Raw genomic sequence first — 20,222 nt, 5'->3', positions numbered from 1 at the left:
CACATAGGGCTCACACTCTTTATCCCCATTTGACAGATGAGGTAACTGAGGACCAGAGAAGTAAAATGATCTGCCCAAGGTCACACAGCCGACAAGTGGCTGTAGAGAAGCAGCGTGGCTCAGTGGAAAGAGCCCGGGCTTTGGAGTCAGAGGTCATGGGTTCAAATCCTGGCTCCGCCAATTGTCAGCTGTGTGACTTTGGGCAAGTCACTTCACTTCTCTGTGCCTCAGTTACCTCATCTGTAAAATGGGGATTAATACTGTGAGCCCTACGTGGGACAACCTAATCACCTTGTAACCTCCCCAGCGCTTAGAACAGTGCTTTGCACATAGTAAGCGCTTAATAAATGCCATTAAAAAAAAAAAAAGTGGCAGAGCCGGGATTAGGACTCAGGTCCTGACTCCCAAGCCCAGGATCTAGCCACTGAACCCGGCGGGAAGGTGGAGGGAGGTGAGATGGGCCGATCTGGGGAATGTTTCTGCTCGGCCAAAAAGCTGCAGCAAGGCTTCGATCTGCTGACGTAAGAATAGTATATACTAAGTGCTTACTGCATGCAGAGCACTGAGCTAAGTGCTGGGAGAGAATAGGCAGGTGGGAATTAGACATAATCTCCGTGCCTGGAGTGGGGGGTTTCTGATCTGATTCTATCACCCCCCAGCACTTAGCACAATGCTGGGCCCGTAGTAAGTGTTTCAGAAATACCCCCGTCATGGTTTTTGTGGCTGCTCGGTTGGTAGTGCTAGGAGCTAGCCTGCAGCCTGCCGAGGCTTGAGCATTCAGAGCCGGTGACCCAGTTACTAGGTTCTTTCCCCATGCCGTTTGCCTTTTGGCCAATTTGCTACACACTCACCCCGGCCAGAGGAGAGGAAGGAACTACCCAAAGTGGGAGTTCCTGGCGGTCATTGTGCCCCTTGATAGCAGCCCTGGCAAGGCCTGGCCGGGGAGATTGCCAACTGGGTGGACACTTTGGGAACAGCAGAGGATTTTTGTCTCCAGACCGTTCCTGCCCCTGTTACCCTATGGATGGAAAGTTGACTTTAAGTCCCCGGGAAGATTTCTTGAGAATGGCAAAAGATATTGACTTGTTCCTGAACTGGCGAGGGCCTGCCCAGTTCAGCCAGGCTCGCTGCGGAATTGAGACGGTTTGAGAAGCTGCCCCACTCTGTTTCTGATGACCACAAGGCTATTTTACCAACAAGCTTCTATGATTTTGATTTTTTTCTAACCCAGTAGCTGCTGAAAAATCAGGGCTGTATTTGTTTCATCTTAATTAATCAGTCAGTCAATTGCATTGAAGTGCTAACCATGTGCAGAGCACTAAACTAAGTTCATTCATTCATTCAATCATATTTATTGAGCACTTACTGTGTGCAGAGCACTGTACTAATCGCTTGGAAAGTACAATTTGGCCTTGGGGGAGTACAATGCAATAGAATTGGTAGACATGTCCCCTGCCTGCAACGAGCTTACAGTCACTGAAATGACTTTATGTTTTCCCAATCCCCAAGATAGACATATAAGATGGATTTCATGTCTATAATCATACCTTATAATGGTTTATGTGTCAGCATGAATATCGTAGAAAATTTGTATGCCTTTGGTGGTTTTGATGAGGATGTTGAAAATGAATCAGCAGTAGTGATGGATGAGGCTAGAATCACAAACTCGAGGGAGAAATTTGAACAAATCTTTTAAATCCCTCTGTTTTTAATTCTGACTTCTTGCTGCTGTGGTTGTGTACATTTATAGCTTGTCCTATTGTGTCTACTTCACCCCAAAGCTTGCAAAAACATTCTCTCTAACAATGGCATAGGAAGTGTCTGAAGTTAGAATAATCGACCAAATCGGACTTCAGATCCTGCAATTGTTTCTCCCTAATGGTCCATTTAGTACATTTTAGATGGCCTTTTCTACTAAATTTCTTCTGAGGCTCATTCTAAGGAAAGCCACCTAGCAATCTGATATTCTAACCTAGTGGTTGTTGACTAACTTGGTTTGAGAGCTGTTCCAGCAGATCGTGGGTGTGTTTTAGCCTTGGGAAATGTAACTTTCTTCATCCTTAGCCCTATAAGATCTCCTGATTGTTTACCTAAATGGAGCCTCAAGGTTTTCTCAACAACAGTGGTCTGAGTAAAGACTTCTTTATCCATCCCTCTCCTCTTCCTTTCTATTATGCCATTTTTTTCAGACTTAATGGCATTTCCTTCTCCAGTTCTGTTGGATTGTATAAGATGAAAATGATGTTTCCTGTCAAGGAAGAGACCAGAGTTGTTGATTTTTTTTTTATATGTGACTCTGAATCAGGGGCCTGCTCTGTGACCTTCAGATAACCTCTCTGAGCCTCAGTTTCCTCTTCTGTAAAATGTGGATAATATCCCCTGTTCTCCCTTCTGCTTGGACCTTGAGCACCAGGAACAGCCACTGTGTTTGATATGATAAACCTCCATTAAATCTGGTGGTTATCATAGTGTTAATCACCCAATCAAATGGGTTAGGGCCTGTTTCAGGGAGACAGATAATTTGGTGTTTATTAAGCATTTACCATCTGTCAAGCACTGGGGAAATGATAATAATAATTATGGTATTTGTCTAGCGCTTACGTATGCCATGCCTTGTACTAAGTACTGGGTAGATACAAGATCATCAGGTCCCACATGGGGCTCTCAGTCTACGTAAGAGGAAGAGCTGGTATTGAATACCCGTTTTGCAAATGAGGGTGCTGAAGAGCAGAGAATAATAATGATGGTATTTATTAAGCTCTTACTATGTGCCAGGCACTGTTCTAAGCGCTGGGGGAGTGGAATACAAAATAATCAGGTTGTCCCACATGGGGCTCACAGTCTTAATCCTCATTTTACAGATGAGGTAACTGAGGCCCAGCGAAGAGAAGTGCCTTGCTCAAAGTCACGCATCTGACAAGTGGAGGAGCCGGGATTAGAACCCATGACTTCTGACTCCCAATCCCGAGCTCTTTCCACTGAGCCACTCTGCTTCTCTAAATTAAGAGAAGTTAAGTGACTGGCCCAAGGTCACACAGCAGGTGCTTGATGGATCTGGGATTAGAACCCAGGTCCTCTATCTCCCGGGCCCATGCTCTTTCACTAGGTCCCACTAGTTCTACATACTTAGGAGGAAAATAAATGCACCAAAATCTCTTTGATTCACCTGAATAAAAGCACACGCACAGTGTGTACTTTCCCAGAGAGATATTTTGGGCCCTTTCAAAATTTCACATAATAATATCATCAATAAGGGCTCTCTTTAGCTATCAGTGTTTTGTTTTGGTGTGTCTTCCCCACTAGCTCAGGAGCGAGGGGCCAATGACCTGGGAGAGTAAAGATTTGATGATTCTAGTCAACTTGGAAGTGACCTTTCCTCCTTGGTTCTGGCTCTGCTACTTTAATGAGCCGTTTGGGGATTAGCGAAGTGGGTTTGGAGGAATGTTTGTTTGCATTCAGCTATTGCCATTCGAACACATCAGAATGTCCATAACCCACAAAAGCTTCCATTTTCTACTTCACAGGACGACTTCCTCCTCATCCATTATGATAAAGGGCCTTGTCGAAACAAGCTAGGCCACTCCAGGGCTTCAGTGATCTGGCACAGAACACAGGTAGGTGATCAGGGCTGACCAGCCTCACCCAGCCCCTGCTTCGAATGCTCAGCGTTTGTTGCGACGGCAGGCAGGTGAAGAGAGAGAGAGAGAGAGAGAGAGGGCAGACGGGGACTCCCATGATGGCAGAGAAAAAGGTCATGGGAGGCATTTGGGCGTAACCCCAAAGATGAAGCAACGTCACTTTTCTCCGAGGCCTGTGGGATCTGGCTCTGGATTGGGTTCACACATGCTATTTCAGTCATTTGAATCCACTTAGAAGATTCAAATTAGTGAAGCAGTGTGGCCTAGGAGTCAGGGGATTTGGGTTCTAATCCCACCTCTGCCACTTGCCTGCTGCATAACCTTGGACAAGTCACTCAACTTCTGTGTTGCCTCAGTGCCCTGTTCTCCCTCCTACCTACAGTGTGAGCCCCATGTGGGACCTGATGATCTTGGACCTACTTAGAAGAGTGCTTGGCACAGTGTAAGCACTTAACAAATGTCACAGTTACTATTATGTCCCAAATGATAACAGAATGTTTGGATTTCAGTTCCTCCCCTGAGAGCCTAAAGGTCGACACATCTGAAGGGGGCCTTGGGTCAGCCAGGGTCACGGACCGGGGACTCGAGTGCTTAGAGAAGCAGCATGGCTCAGTGGAAAGATCGTGAGCTTTGGAGTCAGAGGTCATGGGTTCAAATCCCGGCTCTGCCAATTGTCAGCTGTGTGACTTTGGGCAAGTCACTTAACTTCTCTGGGCCTCAGTTACCTCATCTGTAAAATGGGGATGAAGACTGTGAGCCTCCCATGGGACAACCTGATCACCTTGTAACCTCCCCAGCGCTTAGAACAGTGCTTTGCACAGAATGAGCACTTAATAAATGCCATTATTATTATTATTATTATTATTATTATTATTATTATTAAAAGCTTCATGGAGAAAGGAGGAAGTGGGATATCATGTCTAGGTCTTCAGTCATGCTACGCCCTGGTAATAGCTGTAGTATAGCGGTAATAGTAGTAGTAGTAGTAGTAGTAGTAGTAGTAGTAGTGATAGTAGTTAATCAATTGGTCATAATTACTGAGTGCTTACTATGTGCAGAGCACTGTACTAAGCACTTGGGAGAGTACATAAAAACAGAATGAGCAGACACATTCCCTGTCCATAACGAGCTTACAGTCGAGAGGGGGAGAGAGACATTATTCATATGAAATCTGGGGGCAAGGTCTGTGCAGAGATCTAATAACTGTAGTATTTATTAAGCCTTTACTATATGCCAAGCAGGAGCTGATTGGACACAGTCCCTGTCCCCCACAGGACTCACAGTCTAAAAGAGGAAGGAGAGCAAGGACCTCATCCCCTCTTAAAGATGATGAAAGTGAGGCAGACAGAGAAGCAGCGTGGCTCAGTGGAAAGAGCCCGGGCTTTGGAGTCAGCGGTCATGGGTTCAAATCCTACCTCCGCCAATTGTCAGTTGTGTGACTTTGGGCAAGCTACTTAACTTCTCTGTGCCTCAGTTACCTCATCTGTAAAATGGGGATTAAGACTGTGAGCCCCCCGTGGGACAACCTGATCATCTTGTAAACTCCCCAGTGCTTAGAACAGTGCTCTGCACATAGTAAGTGCTTAATAAAAGCCATTATTATTATTATTATTATTATTATTATTATTGTTATTATTATTAAGTGGCTTGTGCTGCGTCACCCAGTGGGGCCAGTGGTGGAGCCAGGATCCAAGCTGTCTGACATCTCATGCTCTTTCCATTAGGCCACAATGCCTCCCCTCTGCAAACTCTCTAGGCCTCTCACCGTACTTCATGAACCTACACGAGAGTCCGTAGAGCTACTAAACTATGAAGAAATAGCAAGGAGAAAATAACCCAAGACCTAAAACTTAATGGGAAACAGCGTGACCTAGTGAAATAGCACAGCCCTGGGAGTCAGAGGACCTGGGTTCTAATCTTGCTCTGCCATTTGTCCCCTGTGTGACCTTGGGCAACTCCCTAAGCGTGTGTGTCTCAGTTGCCTCATATGGAAAATCGGGATTAAGACTGTGAGTCCCAAGTGGGACATGTACTGTGTACAACCTTGTATCTACTCAGCACTTAATACAGTGCCTGGCACATAGTAAGCACTTAGCAAATACCATTTAAAAACTACCACTAAAAACACAAAGGGAAGTAAAATAGTGGTGTAAATAAAATCTTTTGAAGCAAAACGAGGACTGTGACAAATTGAAATTTACCTAATTCCAGCTCCACCGCATGTCTGCTGTATGACCTTGGGCAAGTCACTTTACTTCTCCGTGCCTCAGATACCTCATCTGTAAAACAGGGATTGAAACTGTGAGCCCCATATGGGAATATGGACTGTGTCCAACCCGATTTGCTTGTATCCACCTGAACGTTTAGTACAGTGCTTGGCACATAGTAAGCACTTAATGCTGACTGTCTCCCCCTTCTAGACTGTGAGCCCGTTGTTGGGTAGGGACTGTCTATGTTTTTCCAACTTATACTTCCCAAGCGCTTAATACAGTGCTCTGTACACAGTAAGCACTCAATAAATATGATCGAATGAATGAATACCACAATTATTATTGTTATTATTATTATTACCTAGCCAAGCCTGGAATATCTAAAACAGCATGTGCTGAAATAGGAAAACCGGAAGTTAAGCCCTCTTTTCCCTGGCTCACTCTCCCTTCTATGTTGTCTCAGCACTTGGATCTGTGACCTTTGGACATATGATATGCATCCCACTCTAAACCCCTCAACACTTGTGTGCTTATCTTTAAATTCTATATTATCAATTACTTTTTTATTCATATTAATCTCTGTCTCCCTCTCGAGAGTAAAGCTTGTTATGAGCAGTGAACGTGTCTGCTAATTCTGTTGTATTGTACTCTCCCAATTGCTTAGTACAGTGCTCTGCACGCAGTAAGCTCTCAATAAATATGATTGATTGACTGACTGGATAGTTCTCACAACTAGAAAGGAGCCATCCATGCATAAAACAGTGGTAGAGCAAAAATAATAAAAGGTAAACTAATTCTTACGGTATTGTAATTAGAGAATTTCAATATTTCTTATATTTTTGGCCATTCTTAATATTCTGAAAGGTTGCTTAATGCCCTTCTAGTCATTCATTCAGTCGTATTTATTGAGTGCTTACTGTGTGCCAAGCACTGTACTAAGCTCTTGGAAAGTACAGTTCGGCAATAAATAGAGGCAATCAATCAATCAATCGTATTTATTGAGCGCTTACTGTGTGCAGAGCACTGTACTAAGTGCTTGGGAAGTACAAGTTGGCAACATATAGAGACGGTCCCTACCCAACAGTGGTCCCTACCCAACAACAGGCTCACAGTCTAGAAGGGGGGAGATGGACAACAAAACAAAACAAAAAGGCAGCAATAAAATTTCTAAATCCTATCTATACCCATAATTTTTCATTTTTTCCAAGGTGTTTTCCCAGTTAATACATTTTTAATAGCTATGCCATTGAAAGATGTCTTAGGAAGGTTTTAGTGAATATCTCACAATCTTTGGAACAGGCTTTATGTGTCTTAAACAGGTTTTAAGCTGCATCTCCCGCCAGCTTCCTCTTCGGGCATCCATTTCTATTTTCTGAGATGCTTCCGCAAAAATTTGACACTTTCAACATCAGCTGGGCAAATGGAGCCAGCATAGTGTTTGTCTAGCCGAAACTCCAGCACACGGGTCAGGAGACTGTGGTCAGTCAACCTCCGGTGACAGAAAGTGTGTGTGTGTCGTGCCGGGAGAGGAGGGTAAAGGGAGGGAAAAAGAGACAGACAGACTTTCACGGAGGGTTGGCTGCAACAGGAGATACCAAAAAACTCATGTCTGGAAGTCAGGAGACCTGGGTTCCAATCCCTGTTCTTCCACATGCCTTCTGTGTGACTTTGGGCAAGTCACTTAACTTCTCCATGCCTCAGCTTCCTCATCTGTAAAATGGGGATTCAATTCCTATTCTCTCTCCCTTTAATAATGTGCCCAGTGTGCAACAGAGACCATGTCCGAGCTGCTCATCTCCTATCTACCCCAGAGCTCGGGACCATGCTTAACAAATATCATAATAGAGCCTGGCTCTGTATTGCAGCCTCTCTGTGCTCTTTCCCCTCTGCTTCCCACCAAGTCAGTGTCTTCTGCTGGAGTACCTGAAAAGTAGTCACATCAACTAAAATTGTGACACAGGTAGCAGGAAGTTAAACGAAGCTGTGCTGTTTTGGGTTGTGGTTTTTTTGGGGGGTGGGTGTGGAAGGCCAATGAAAGATTTAGTTCTCTCTACGTAAAGAGGTAGTTCTGTACCAAGATCGTGTGGAATTTGCACTCCACAGGGGTGTGAGAACGAACCTCCCGTACCGCTTTACTCTGAAAAATGTGGTACCGGAGTCATCACTCTGTTTTTTCAGTAGCCGCCACAGCTACCTCTGCGCAGAGTTGCTAACTCGCTAAATCAATCAATCAATCGTATTTATTGAGTGCTTAGTGTGTGCAGAGCACTGTACTAAGCTCTTGGGAAGTACAAGTTGGCAACATATAAAGACAGTCCTTACCCAACAGTGGGCTCACAGTCTAGAAGGGGGAGACAGAAAACAAAACCAAACATATTAACAAAATAAAATAAATAGAATAGATATGTACAAGTAAAATAAATAAATGGAGTAATAAATATGTACAAACATATATACATATATACAGGTGCTGTGGGGAAGGGAAGGAGGTAAGATGGGGGGGGATGGAGAGGGCAGGCGGGGGGATGGAGGGGGGGACAGTGGGATGGAGAGTACGGCTTCTTAGTTTTCTCATTGTGAGTACGCATGGGAGAAACCCACCATTGAAACCAAGTACCACCTAGAAAGACAAAATCACAGCCAGTTCTCCTCCGGTATTTGAACGTCGTTTCCAAAGAACTTGGCGTTTCCGAGAACTCACGACGTGTTGTCCGACTTTATCCTCCGACGAGACGTGGCGGCAGAACTCGCTGTAGTCTGCCAAAATCAGAATGACAGGACACTGCGTCGTCAGGACTGACGACGAAGTGGATTAATGGCGAGGCTGTAGCAGTAATATCATCTCCAGAGTGGATAGAGCCTGGGCCCAGGAGTCAGAAGGTCACGGGTTCTAATCCTGACTCTGCCACGTACCTGCTGTGTGACCTTGGACAAGTCACTTCATCATCAATTATATTTATTGAGCGCTTACTGTGTGCAGAGCACTGTACTAAGCGCTTGGGAAGTACAAGTTGGCAACATATAGAGACAGTCCCTACCCAACAGTGGGCTCACAGTCTAAAAGACTTCACTTCTCTGGGCCTCAGTTACAACATGTGTAAAATGGCGATTGAGATGGTGAGCCCCATGTAGGACGGGGACTCTGTCCTTAGTACAGTGCTCTGCACACAGTAAGCGCTCAGTAAATATGATTGAATGAATGAATGAATTTGTCTGTATCCACCCCAGCACTTAGTACAGTGCCTGGCACACAATAAACGCTTAACAAATACCATTATTATTATTATTTAAGCACTTATTTGGGCAGAGTGCCATACTGAGCTATGGGAAAGAGTATACAAGTAGGAATTAGAGAAGCAGCATGGCTCAGTGGAAAGAGCCCGGGCTTTGGAGTCAGAGGTCATGGGTTCAAATCCCAGCTCTGCCAACTGTCAGCTGTGTGACTTTGGGCAAGTCACTTAACTTCTCTGTGCCTCCGTTGCCTCGTCTGTAAAATGGGGATTGACTGTGAGCCCCCTTTGGGGCAACCTGATCACCTTGTAACCTCCCCAGCGCTTACAACAGTGCTTTGCCCATAGTAAGCGCTTAATAAATGCCATTATTATTACTATTTTAATGCGTATATAAACCACGACAACTCTTCTTCGACAAACACTGACAATTCCAAAAGGGGGAAAAATAACTGGAGCAGCTAGGAAGGAGCAAAGGGAATACAAACCATTTAATAACTTGCTGCTTCTCAGGAGGTCTCCAGCTCCAGGCAGGCACTGGGCTGGCTACAGTTCATTATGCGGATTTGCCCTCCCAATGGCAGCTGCTGTTGCTGAGCTTCAATAGAGAAATACTTGTAGCAGGCACTGGGATGCACAACTAGAAGAAATATTGCCCTTGGGAAACCCTCTGTCTATTGTACATCAGCTATTTACCGTTTTAGAAACGATCTCGGCACCTCTCAGGAAGCGTCGCCGCCTCTAAACCCGAAGCCGTTTATATGTATTGTTTTTGTGACCTCTCAGATCAAATAGTTCTATTTTTTTTTCTTTTCCTCCTCTGCAAATAGGCTGTTCCACTCCTAATGCAGAAATTGGTTATGTTGGTTGCATAACAGAATGTGCAGTGGGTCAGATTTCCTTTTATTGTGTATGTGGCAATGCCCTCTGTTGAAAACCGAGGAAAAAGAAAGGCAGAGTAGTTTGAAGGCCTAAAATGATTGCCGGTGGAAGCCAATGTGTTTGTGATGGAGAAAAGGCTATTGGGGGATGTAAACAATTTAAAATCCACCGGCTGCATGTCTTTCATTTCTGCCTCATGGGAGTAGCATGATGATGGAGGGCTCTCATTTTTAGTGTCAGCCCTGGTGGCCCTTACGGTTTCTTCAAATAAAATAACTCCGGAGTGATCCAGGGGGAAGGCCTTCCTGGCCACCATCGCATAATGTGGACTCTGTGAAACATTCTCGGTTCTCATTTTCTTTTCCTGGAGTAATCACTCCTGTAAAAGGCTCTTGGAAAGAGAACATTTAATTTTCCTCAAGAACATTCAAAGGGGAGCATCTTGGAGCTACGGTATTCGAGTTAGACATGAAGTATTGGATTGGATGTTGTTGGACGCTGTTGGTTTCATTAGAGAAGCAGCGTGGCTCAGTGGAAAGAGCCCGGGCTTGGGAGTCAGAGGTCATGGGTTCGAATCCCGGCTCTGCCACATGTCTGCTCTGTGACCTTGGGCAAGTCACTTAACTTCTCTGAGCCTCAGTTCCCTCATCTGTAAAATGGGGATTAAGACTGGGAGCCCCACGTGGGACAACCTGATCACCTTGTATCCCCCCCAGCACTTAGAACAGTGCTTTTTTATTTATGGGCAGAGAAGCAGCGTGGCTCATTGGAAAAGAGCACGGGCTTTGGAGTCAGAGGTCACGGGTTCAAATCCTGGCTCCGCCAATTGTCAGCTGTGTGACTTTGGGTAAGTCACTTAACTTCTCTGTGCCTCAGTTACCTCATCTGTAAAAATGGGGATGAGGACTGTGAGCCCCCTGTGGGACAACCTGATCACCTTGTAACCTCCTCAGTGCTTATAACAGTGCTTTGCACATAGTAAGCACTTAATAAATGCCATTATTATCAAGTGCTTAGTACAGTGCCAAGCACTTAGTACAGTGCTCTGCACAGTAAGCGCTCAATAAATACGATTGATGATGATGATTTCCTGCTTCCGGGCCTGGGCCGTGTTTACACAGAAGCTATCTGGTGGTTAGAAAACCTCCTTCCCCAGACTGTCTAGTCTGTGGCCATAGAACAGCGGATGTCTTTTGTCTGTTTTTTTGTCCCCCAGCTCACCAGCCGTGTTTTACTGATGAACTGACCATCAGGGAAGAGACTATTTTAGAGACACATTTCTAGTCCCTGTCCTCATTTGGGGTGAACAGCGTGGCCTAGTGAAGCAAGTGTAGCCTACTGGATAGAGCACAGACCTGAGATTCAGAAGGAACTGACTGGGTTCTAATCCTGCCTCTGCCACTTGTCTTCTGTGTGACCTTGGAAAAGTCACTTAACTTCTCTGGGCCTCAGTAAACTCATTTGAAAAATGGAGATTAAGACTCTGAGCCCCATGTGGGGCATGGACTGTGTCTAACCTGATTAACCTGTATCTGCCTCAGCACTCAGTACAGTGCCTGGCACATAGTAAGTGCTGAAAAAATACCATAAAAACCTCCCCCAGTAACGCCTGTCCCCAAATAGGACTGGTCACCCTTTCTGGGTACTGTCAAGTGGTGCTGCTGTCTTGTTAGTGACAATCAAGGGTATTTATTGAGTGCTTTCTCTGTGCAGAGCACTGTACTAAGCACTTAGGAGAGTACATCCTGGGCCACCTACCAGCAAAAATAATAATTATGGGACTTTTTAAGTGCTAAGCGCTGGGACAGATACAAGTTAATGAGGCTGGACAGAGGCCCTGTCCCGCATGGGGCTCACAAGCTGATAATAATAGTGGTATTTGTTAAGCGCTTACCATGTGCCAAGCACTGTTCTAAGCACCGAGGGATTGGGATTTAATCCCCATTTTACAGATGAGGGAACTGAGGCACAAAGAAGTGAAATGACTTGCCCAAGGTCACACAGCAGACCCGTGGCAGAGGCAGGATTAGAACCCAGGTCCTCTGCCTCCCAAGCCTGTGACTCTTTCAGGTCACACTGCTTCTCTACTTCTCTGCCTTCTTTGTAAAACCTTTTGTGAGTGCAGGCATGGAAGACATCCCATTGTCAGCAGGGATGTACTTGGGCTTTCTTTGTTTTTCGTTAGCTGTGATAGTTTGCGCCAAGCCATCCACATTCTCTTGCCCAGCCCCCCTACCCCGGAAGCCAACAGCACACCTTGTTTTTTCTTTTTATAATGGCATTTATTAAGCGCTTACTATGTGCAAAGCACTGTTCTAAGCGCTGGGGAGGTTACAAGGTGATCAGGTTGTCCCACGTGGGGCTCACAGTCTTAGTCCCCATTTTACAGATAAGGTAACTGAGGCACAGAGAAGTTAAGTGACTTGCCCAAAGTCACACAGCTGACAATTTGCGGAGCCGGGGTTTGAACCCATGACCTCTGACTCCAAAGCCCATGTTCTTTTCCACTGAGCCACAGTGCAAGAACCAGACTTAAAGTATGTGTTTGCAGTACTTCTCCGAGCCTGATTTATGCTATGGGTCGGTGGTATAGCATAGAGCAGAACTTGAGCTCTGTTAACAGTAGTAACAATAATTGTAGTATTTCATTGAATCATATTTATTAAACGCTTACTGTGTGAAGAGCGCCATAATAAGCACTTGGGAAAGAAAAATACAACAGTAAACAGTGACAGTCCCTGCCCACAATGAGGTCACAGTCTAGAGGAGGGGAGACAGACATCAGTACAGATAGAGAAGCAGCATGATTCAGTGGAAAGAGCACTGGCTTTGAAGTCAGAGGTCATGGGTTCAAATCCTGGCTCCATCAATTGTCAGCTGTGTGACTTTGGGCGAGTCACTTAACTTCTCTGTGCCTCAGTTACCTCATCTGTAAAATGGGGGTTAAGATTGTGAGCCCTCTGTGGGCCAACCTGATCACCTTGTAACTTCCCCAGCACTTAGAACAGTGCTTTGCACATAGTAAGTGCTTAATAAATGCCATCATTAAATGAAATGATGGATACATACATAAGTGCAGTGGGGCTGGGAGTCGGGGGAAGAGCAAAGGGACAAGTCAGGTTGACGCGGAAGGGAGCGGGAGATGAGGAAGAGTGGGACTTAGCCTGGGAAGGCCTTTTGGAGGAGATGTGCCTTCAATAAAGCCTTGGGAAGGGGGAGAGTAAATAAATTAAGCATCTGCTAGGTGCCAAATACTAGGCTAAGGGCTGGGGTAGATACAATGCAATCAGATCAGACAATGTCCATGTCCCACAAGGGGCTCAAAGCCTAAGAGAGAAGAACATTTGATCCACATTTTACAAATGAGAAAACTGTGGCAGAGCAGTTAAGGTCATACAGCAGCCAAGTGGTGGACCCAGAATTAGAACCCAGTTTCTCTTAACTCCCAGCCCTGTTCTCTTTCCACTAGGCTCTGCTGCATGTCACTAGGCAACGCTGTTTATTTTGGTAGGAATAGTAGAGGTAGCAGTCATAGCAATAGAAACAGTATTGAGTACCAGTAATAGTAATAATAATAATGATAATAAATCATGGTATTTCTTAAGCACTTACTATGTTCCAGACACTGTACTAAGTCCTGGGGTGGATACAAGCAAATCGGGTTGGACACAGTCTCTGTGCCACGTGGGACTCAGTCTCAATCCCCCTTTTACAGATGAGGTAACTGAGGCACAGAGGAGTAAAGTGACTTGCCCAAGGTCTTACAGCAGCAGACTAGTGGCGGAGCCGGGATTGGGACCCTTGGCCTTCTGACTCCAGGCCTGGGATCTATCCACTACACCATGCTGCTTCCCTGCTGAATACAGTCACTGAATTAAGCATTTCGAAAGTACCGCAGAAGTGTCAGACACATTTCTTGCCCGTGAGACACTTACACTCTGATGAGGTAAGCAGGCACAGAAATATTTCCCAAACAGTGGAATCGGAATGAACAAACTTGAATGTTCATTATTCCCACGGGCAGGGAATGTGTCCACCAACTCTGTTGTATTATAATCTCTCAAATGTTTAGTATAGTACTTTGCACATGTAAACACTCAATAAATACCACTGATAGACCAGTTCACTAGAACATACATATGCGTAGAATCATGTACATATCGGTAATTGATTTATATTCACATCTGTGTCCTCTTCTAGACCAGAAGCTTACTGTGGGCAGGGAACATGTCTGCCAGTTTTGTCGCATTGCATTCTCCCAGGTGCTTAGTACAAGGCTCTGCACACAGTAAGCACTTAGTAAATACCATTGATTGATGGATCAATATACACTGATACCCAATTGCCGAGGATTGGCATAAATCAATATGGAAGTACAAGACACAGCTCTAGGGTCAATAAGCCTCCGGGCTCTATTCTTGATCTTTATCTGAATAATAATAATAATAATAATAATAATGGCATTTGTTAAGCACCTACTATGTGCAAAGCACTGTTCTAAGCACTGGGGAGCATACACGGTGATCAGGTTATCCCACGTGGGGCTCACAGTCTTAATCCCCATTTTACAGAAGAGGGAACTGAGGCACAGAGACTTGCCCAAGGTCACACAGCTGACAAATGGCGAAGCTGGGATTTGAACCCATGACTTCTGACTCTCAAGCCCATGCTCTTTCCATTGAGGCATGCTGTTTCTGAATGAGCACTCAGTAGTCACCGAGATGAATGGGTGCCCTGTCGATTGCTTCTCTTACCACCTCTTCCCCTCCCCTATTAACTAGGGCAGAAACTGCGTGGTCCTAGTGTCTAGAGCCCGGGATTGAGAGTCAGAAGGGCTGGGCTTCTAATCCCGGCTCTGCCACTTGTTTGCTGTGTGACCTTCAGCAAGTCACTTCACTTCTTTGTGCCTCAGTTACCTCGTCTGTAAAATGTGGATTAAGAATGTGAGCCGCATGTAGGACATGGATGGCATGTAAGCTTGTATCTACATGCCACACAGAGAGAAGCAGCGTGGCTCAGTGGATAAGAGCACGGGCTTTGGAGTCAGAGGTCATGGGTTCAAATCCTGGCTCTGCCAATTGTCAGCTGTGTGACTTTGGGCAAGTCACTTCTCTGTGCCTCAGTTCCCTCATCTATAAAATGGGGATTAAGACTGTGAGCCCCCCGGGGGGCAACCTGATCACCCCAGCACTTAGAACAGTGCTTTGCAAATAGTAAGCGCTTAACAAATACCATTATTATTATTACCCCAGTGCTTAGCACAGTGCCTGGGCCATCGGAAGTGCTTAACCAATACCATAGGGGAAAAAAAGCTAACAAGTGTACTAGGGTGCTCAGAGTTGGTGAGATATTTGGGGCTTCTGTGAGTAAACTTCAGTCACCCATTTTGGTGTTTGAAAAATTGGTACATAGCAGTGGTATTTATTGAGCATCTAGATTCATTCAGTCAGTCATATTTATTGAGCACTTAATGTGTGCGTTATACTGTACTGAGCGCTTGGGAGAGTACAATATAACAATAAGCAGACACACTCCTTGCCCACCACGAGCTTGCATTTGCTTGGGAAGTATGAAACAAGCAAGTGATTTATTCCCTGCCCACAAAGAGCTTCTCAGTCCATCAGTCATATTTATTGAGTGCTTACTGTGTACAGAGTGCTATACGAAAAGCGAGAGAGTACAATACAGCAGACACATTCCCTGCCCACAACAAGCTTACAGTCTAGAGGGGGAGACAGACAAGTGTGTTTGGGCTCATGTACAATCCACTAATGCGTATTCTTCTCTTCCATATTGCAGGTGGTGGGGATCTTTGCTGGATTCGGCCTCCTGTTGTTGGTGGCGTCACCCTTCCTCCTTCTGGCTACTCCTTTCGTCCTCTGCTGCAAGTGCAAGTGCAGTAAAGGAGACGATGACCCATTGCCCACCTAGACGAGAGAAGATGGAGGGAGCTTCTAGACGGGGGAGCCGGGTTCGCTCCTCTCCCACTTCACTCCTCTCCCGGCTCCCCGGCACTTCACCTCGATGTAGCCTTACTTGCCCCATCCTGCTTTCCAGTGACTTCCACGGCACCTAAATCCCAGGAATGGGGGCCTGGACAGTTGCCCACGGCCACGCCGGGTTCAAGGGGGATTGAGGAAGACAAGTCAGGCGATCAGAGCATGCGTCGCAGTAAGATGTCGATGTCCGGGTGATTGCAAAAGGGAGCTACTGTAGGTCAAGCACACGGTTACGTTAGTTTCCCAAAAGCTGAGGGAACAGGACAGGAAGATCAGCAAAGTAGCCTAAAATGCATCTCAATATAAAACATTTTCCTGAAGGCCAAGTGACATCTAATGATGATGATGATGGCATTTATTAAACGCTTACTGTGTGCAGAGCACTGTTCTAAGCACTGGGGAGGTTACAAGGTGATCAGATTGTCCCATGGGGGGCTCACAGTCTCAATCCCCATTTTACAGATGAGGTAACTGAGGCACAGAGAAGTTAAGTAGTGACTTGCCCAAAGTCACACAGCTGACAAGTGGCGGAGCTGGGATTTGAACCCATGACCTCTGACTCCAAAGCCCGTACTCTTTCCACTGAGCCACACTGCTTCTCTAAATGGCATCTCATTCTTAAAATAAGTTATTCAAGACTTGTCTATCTCCTAATTGAGGCAGAATTGATCTAAGTCAGATTTTCGAAAATGCTGGCTAGTACTACTCTTTTTATCCCTGTTGTCATTTGGAAATCTTTTGTGATAAGTATTTTTCCAAGAATAATGAAGATGAACAAGGTGGATTTAAGCCATCATAAGCCTCTTTTGAATTTTGCATAGTGAGAATGCAGTTTCAGATCTCTTCAGGAGTTGCCGCTTTTCAAGAGTTTTAGAAAGTCTGTGTGCTCAGGGTAGAGTCTGAAATTAGCTTTACTGTTTTTTTGACAGCTGCAAGTTCATTCATTCATGAACTTGAAAGGTGCATGGTTAGAGGAGTGAGGGGTACCTGCACAATCCATCTGAACCCTGCAGAAAGGGAGGACTTTAGTTTCATCACTTTCGCAGAAAGGGAGGACTTTAGTTTCATCACTTTCGCAGAAAGGGAGGACTTTAGTTTCATCACTTTTTATAAGGCTTTAGCGAAATTCAAATAATCATTCATTCGGTGATATGCATTGAGCCTTTACTGTGTGCAGTGCACTCTACTAAGTGCTTGGGGGAGTAATAATAATGATGGTATTTGTTAAGCACTTACACCAGAGTAAGAGTACAATACAACAGAGTTGATAGACCCATTTCTTGACCCACGATGAGTTTATAGCCTAGAGTTAATATAAATAAATAATTTTTATTTATAATTTCAGATAATAAATCCACATAGTGGTACCAGCGGTATTTGTTCGGAAAAGCATTGATGTCATTTCACAATTGGGCAGCATGAAGTTCTGACACTCCCTGCCCTATGTCCAACTAATCAATCACTAGGACTTATTTAGAACCTATTTATGCTGAGCATTTTGGTGAGTACAGTATGATTAGCAGGCTCAATCCCTGGCCCTCAAGGAGTTACAGGCAATTATCAGGATAGACATCAAAGTAACTAAGAGATGGGAAACATGAATAGAATATAAAAGTACATACCGAAGTCTTCCAGGAGGTTGTGAGTTCTTTGCTTCTGCTGAAGTGGCTGAGGGGCTATAATGTGATAGGGAACTAGAGATGACTCAGAGAGACTTCCTGGAGAAGATGTGATCTCAGTTGGGTTTAGAAAATGGGGAGAGCTGAGTTTTTCCAGAGATGAAGAGAGGGAGAGCTCCAAGCAGTGAGGAGCATGGGATGAGCAAGCGGCAGCAGCAGGAGAGATGAGAACAAGACTCATGAGTCGGTTAGTTTGGGAGGAATGAAGAGGGCAAGACGGAGTGCCAGGTGAGAAAAGAGCTCCTAGTAGTTCTACCAACTCTGTACTATTGTAGACCAAGCTCCCAAGCTTTTAGTACAGTGCTCTGCACACAGTAAACGCTCGATACGATTGATTGATGGATTGATTGAGAGTGGATAAATCTTTGTGCATATCTTAATCAACTCAATTTGATTTACAAAAGAAGCATTCTCTAGATTGTCCTGGAAGGGGTAAACCTGCAGATGTTTGCTTCAGTTAATTCAAATTTCATTTTACTTACTCTTTTTTTTTGTATTTGCCACATTGTAAGGCGAATTCTGGTCTGTGTGAAATTTCTGTGCGTGTTGTGGCAACACCATTCCTCTCAGTGGATGGTCACATTCCCTGGCAAATTTTGATTTCCCAAATGTGTTGCTAACAGCATTTACTACCCTGAAAGAAGAAGAATTGTAAATAAACGAATGACAGCATCTCAACCACATTTTGAACAATATTCACTCAGCAATTTGGGAACAATGCATTTACTGTATTGTCTCCTTACTTTTCTGAGCAATTCTTTAGCACCGGACTGTCTTAATATGTAGCATGAGAGTCAGTCTCCCAAATAGTGTTGCTATACTTTTGTTACAATGCTTTGTCTACTCATTTGCATTGGCTTAATCCTTTAAGTTATTTCAGATTGTCTTTAAATATTTGAATTTCTCCCTATCTCTTTGGGAAAGCCAGTTTTGCTTTACATGATTTAGGCATTCTCTCTCAAAGGTTTTGCTCTCTAAAGAAAATCAGAAGAAATAGGGTGCAAAGCCCAACACTTACTAGAATACAGTGGTAATGCACTTCATGCTCTTATATGCTATAATCGATTAAAGCAAAGCTTATAGTTTTCCTGACATTTTTCGAAAAGTCAGAAACCAGAAGGAACTTTTTCACACTTGGTATCTTTTTTTTTTAATTTAGGGAGTGGAAGGCAATAAGCAAGAACGTTGTGTATTTATAAATATCCTTTTATTCAGAAAATACTTCCTAGCAAAAAACATGAAGGTAATATATAGCATGCATAGTTTCATTCAGGTTTGATTGTTTTTAAAACCAAAGCTTCTGTATATCTTATAAAGTCCTAGTGAAGATGTATAAATTACTGAGCTGGACAGATATCTCAGAAGGAATTCAAAGGTCTGAAAGAGAGTCTGCATTAATTCTCACCTGCTAATGCCTTTAATGGAGTAAAGCATGTAGTTTTGTGCTGACAATACCATGGCTTTCATTTTTGCTTTGATTTGTGTATCTCCTACTTCAAGAATTCCAGGAACACTAGGTGCAGGTGTGTGCTATGTTAACCTTTTCTTGCTTAATTTGCCCTGGATGTATTTTAACCCTGTATAGAGAGATATGCATGAATGAATCATGCACTTGTATAAATTCTGTATTTGATCAGTGGTGATTAAAAAAAAGTTTGATTTAGGTATCTTAAATGTAAGTACATTCTGTGCCACTAACACTGTGATGTATAAAAGAGCTGTTTGAATGCCTTTGAATGTCGTGTTTTGTACTTTGAATCATATTGAAAAGTTTAATTTGTAATTTCAATACATATTTTAAATGACAGTCTCATGTGGTTCTTTGCACCTTAAAAGATGAGAGTTAGAATGAATGTGTTTTTCTTTGATTTAGTTTTCTATAATTTTGAGAGTTCAGGAATTATCCAGCAAGTGCTCCACAGGAAATCTATGACTATAAATTGAGGTTCAGTGAGTTAGACCTTTTATAAAGGAATCACTTAAAAAAAAATGCAGCATCCAGGAAGAGGCCATTTCTCTTTGGTTTCAACTTTTATGGGGATGGACTTTCATTTCTAAGCTGTATATCCATAGATTTTCTTTGAGTTTGAGGCTTACACTACCTGTGATGAAACTTTCTTTATGTGCAGGCAACTGGGGCTTATGTAGGCCAAGGAGCCAGGTTGGGTGGACAGCAGTCCCTTTGACATCTGACCCTGGACAGTCTTGTCCCTTGCCGCACAGTTGCATTGCTACCCACATTGCCTGGTGCTGTTTTTATTTCTCCGTCTATGCTGTCCAGTTTCTGGGAAGCCTCAATTCTAAGACAGTCACCCCATTCCTAGTCGCTACCCACCAAACGTTTCTGTCTTCTGCTGCTGTTTCCCAAATTGTCCCTGTCTCTCTCATGTTGTTCGAGTTTGCTGCATTTAGTCTTAAAATTAACCCATCAGTGGTATTTCTTGAGCACTTACTATGAGAGCTTACTTAGCACTTGGGAGAGTACAGTACAGCAGAGATAGCAGCCATGTTCCCTGCTCACAGTGAGCTTACCACCTAGACAGGGAGACAGATGTAAATGTAAATAAATCATTCATAATAGAAT

General features: G+C 44.2%; 1 protein-coding gene across 1 annotated transcript in view; it reads left to right on the top strand.

The window, feature by feature from the left end:
- Window positions 1–16,365, top strand: part of RNF144A (ring finger protein 144A) — a 65,009-nt gene extending 48,644 nt beyond the window's left edge. The window contains exons 7-8 of the mRNA XM_038740031.1: window positions 3,525–3,614; window positions 15,760–16,365. Of these exons, the coding sequence (XP_038595959.1) occupies window positions 3,525–3,614; window positions 15,760–15,891 (222 nt within the window). The 3' untranslated portion in view covers window positions 15,892–16,365. The remainder of the gene's footprint in view (window positions 1–3,524; window positions 3,615–15,759) is intronic.
- Window positions 16,366–20,222: the final 3,857 nt, after the last annotated feature.

This window comes from Tachyglossus aculeatus, chromosome X1 (genome assembly GCF_015852505.1).
Source record: "Tachyglossus aculeatus isolate mTacAcu1 chromosome X1, mTacAcu1.pri, whole genome shotgun sequence".
Taxonomy (NCBI): Eukaryota; Metazoa; Chordata; class Mammalia; order Monotremata; family Tachyglossidae; genus Tachyglossus; species Tachyglossus aculeatus.
This window is presented reverse-complemented; position numbering and strand designations above follow the sequence as displayed.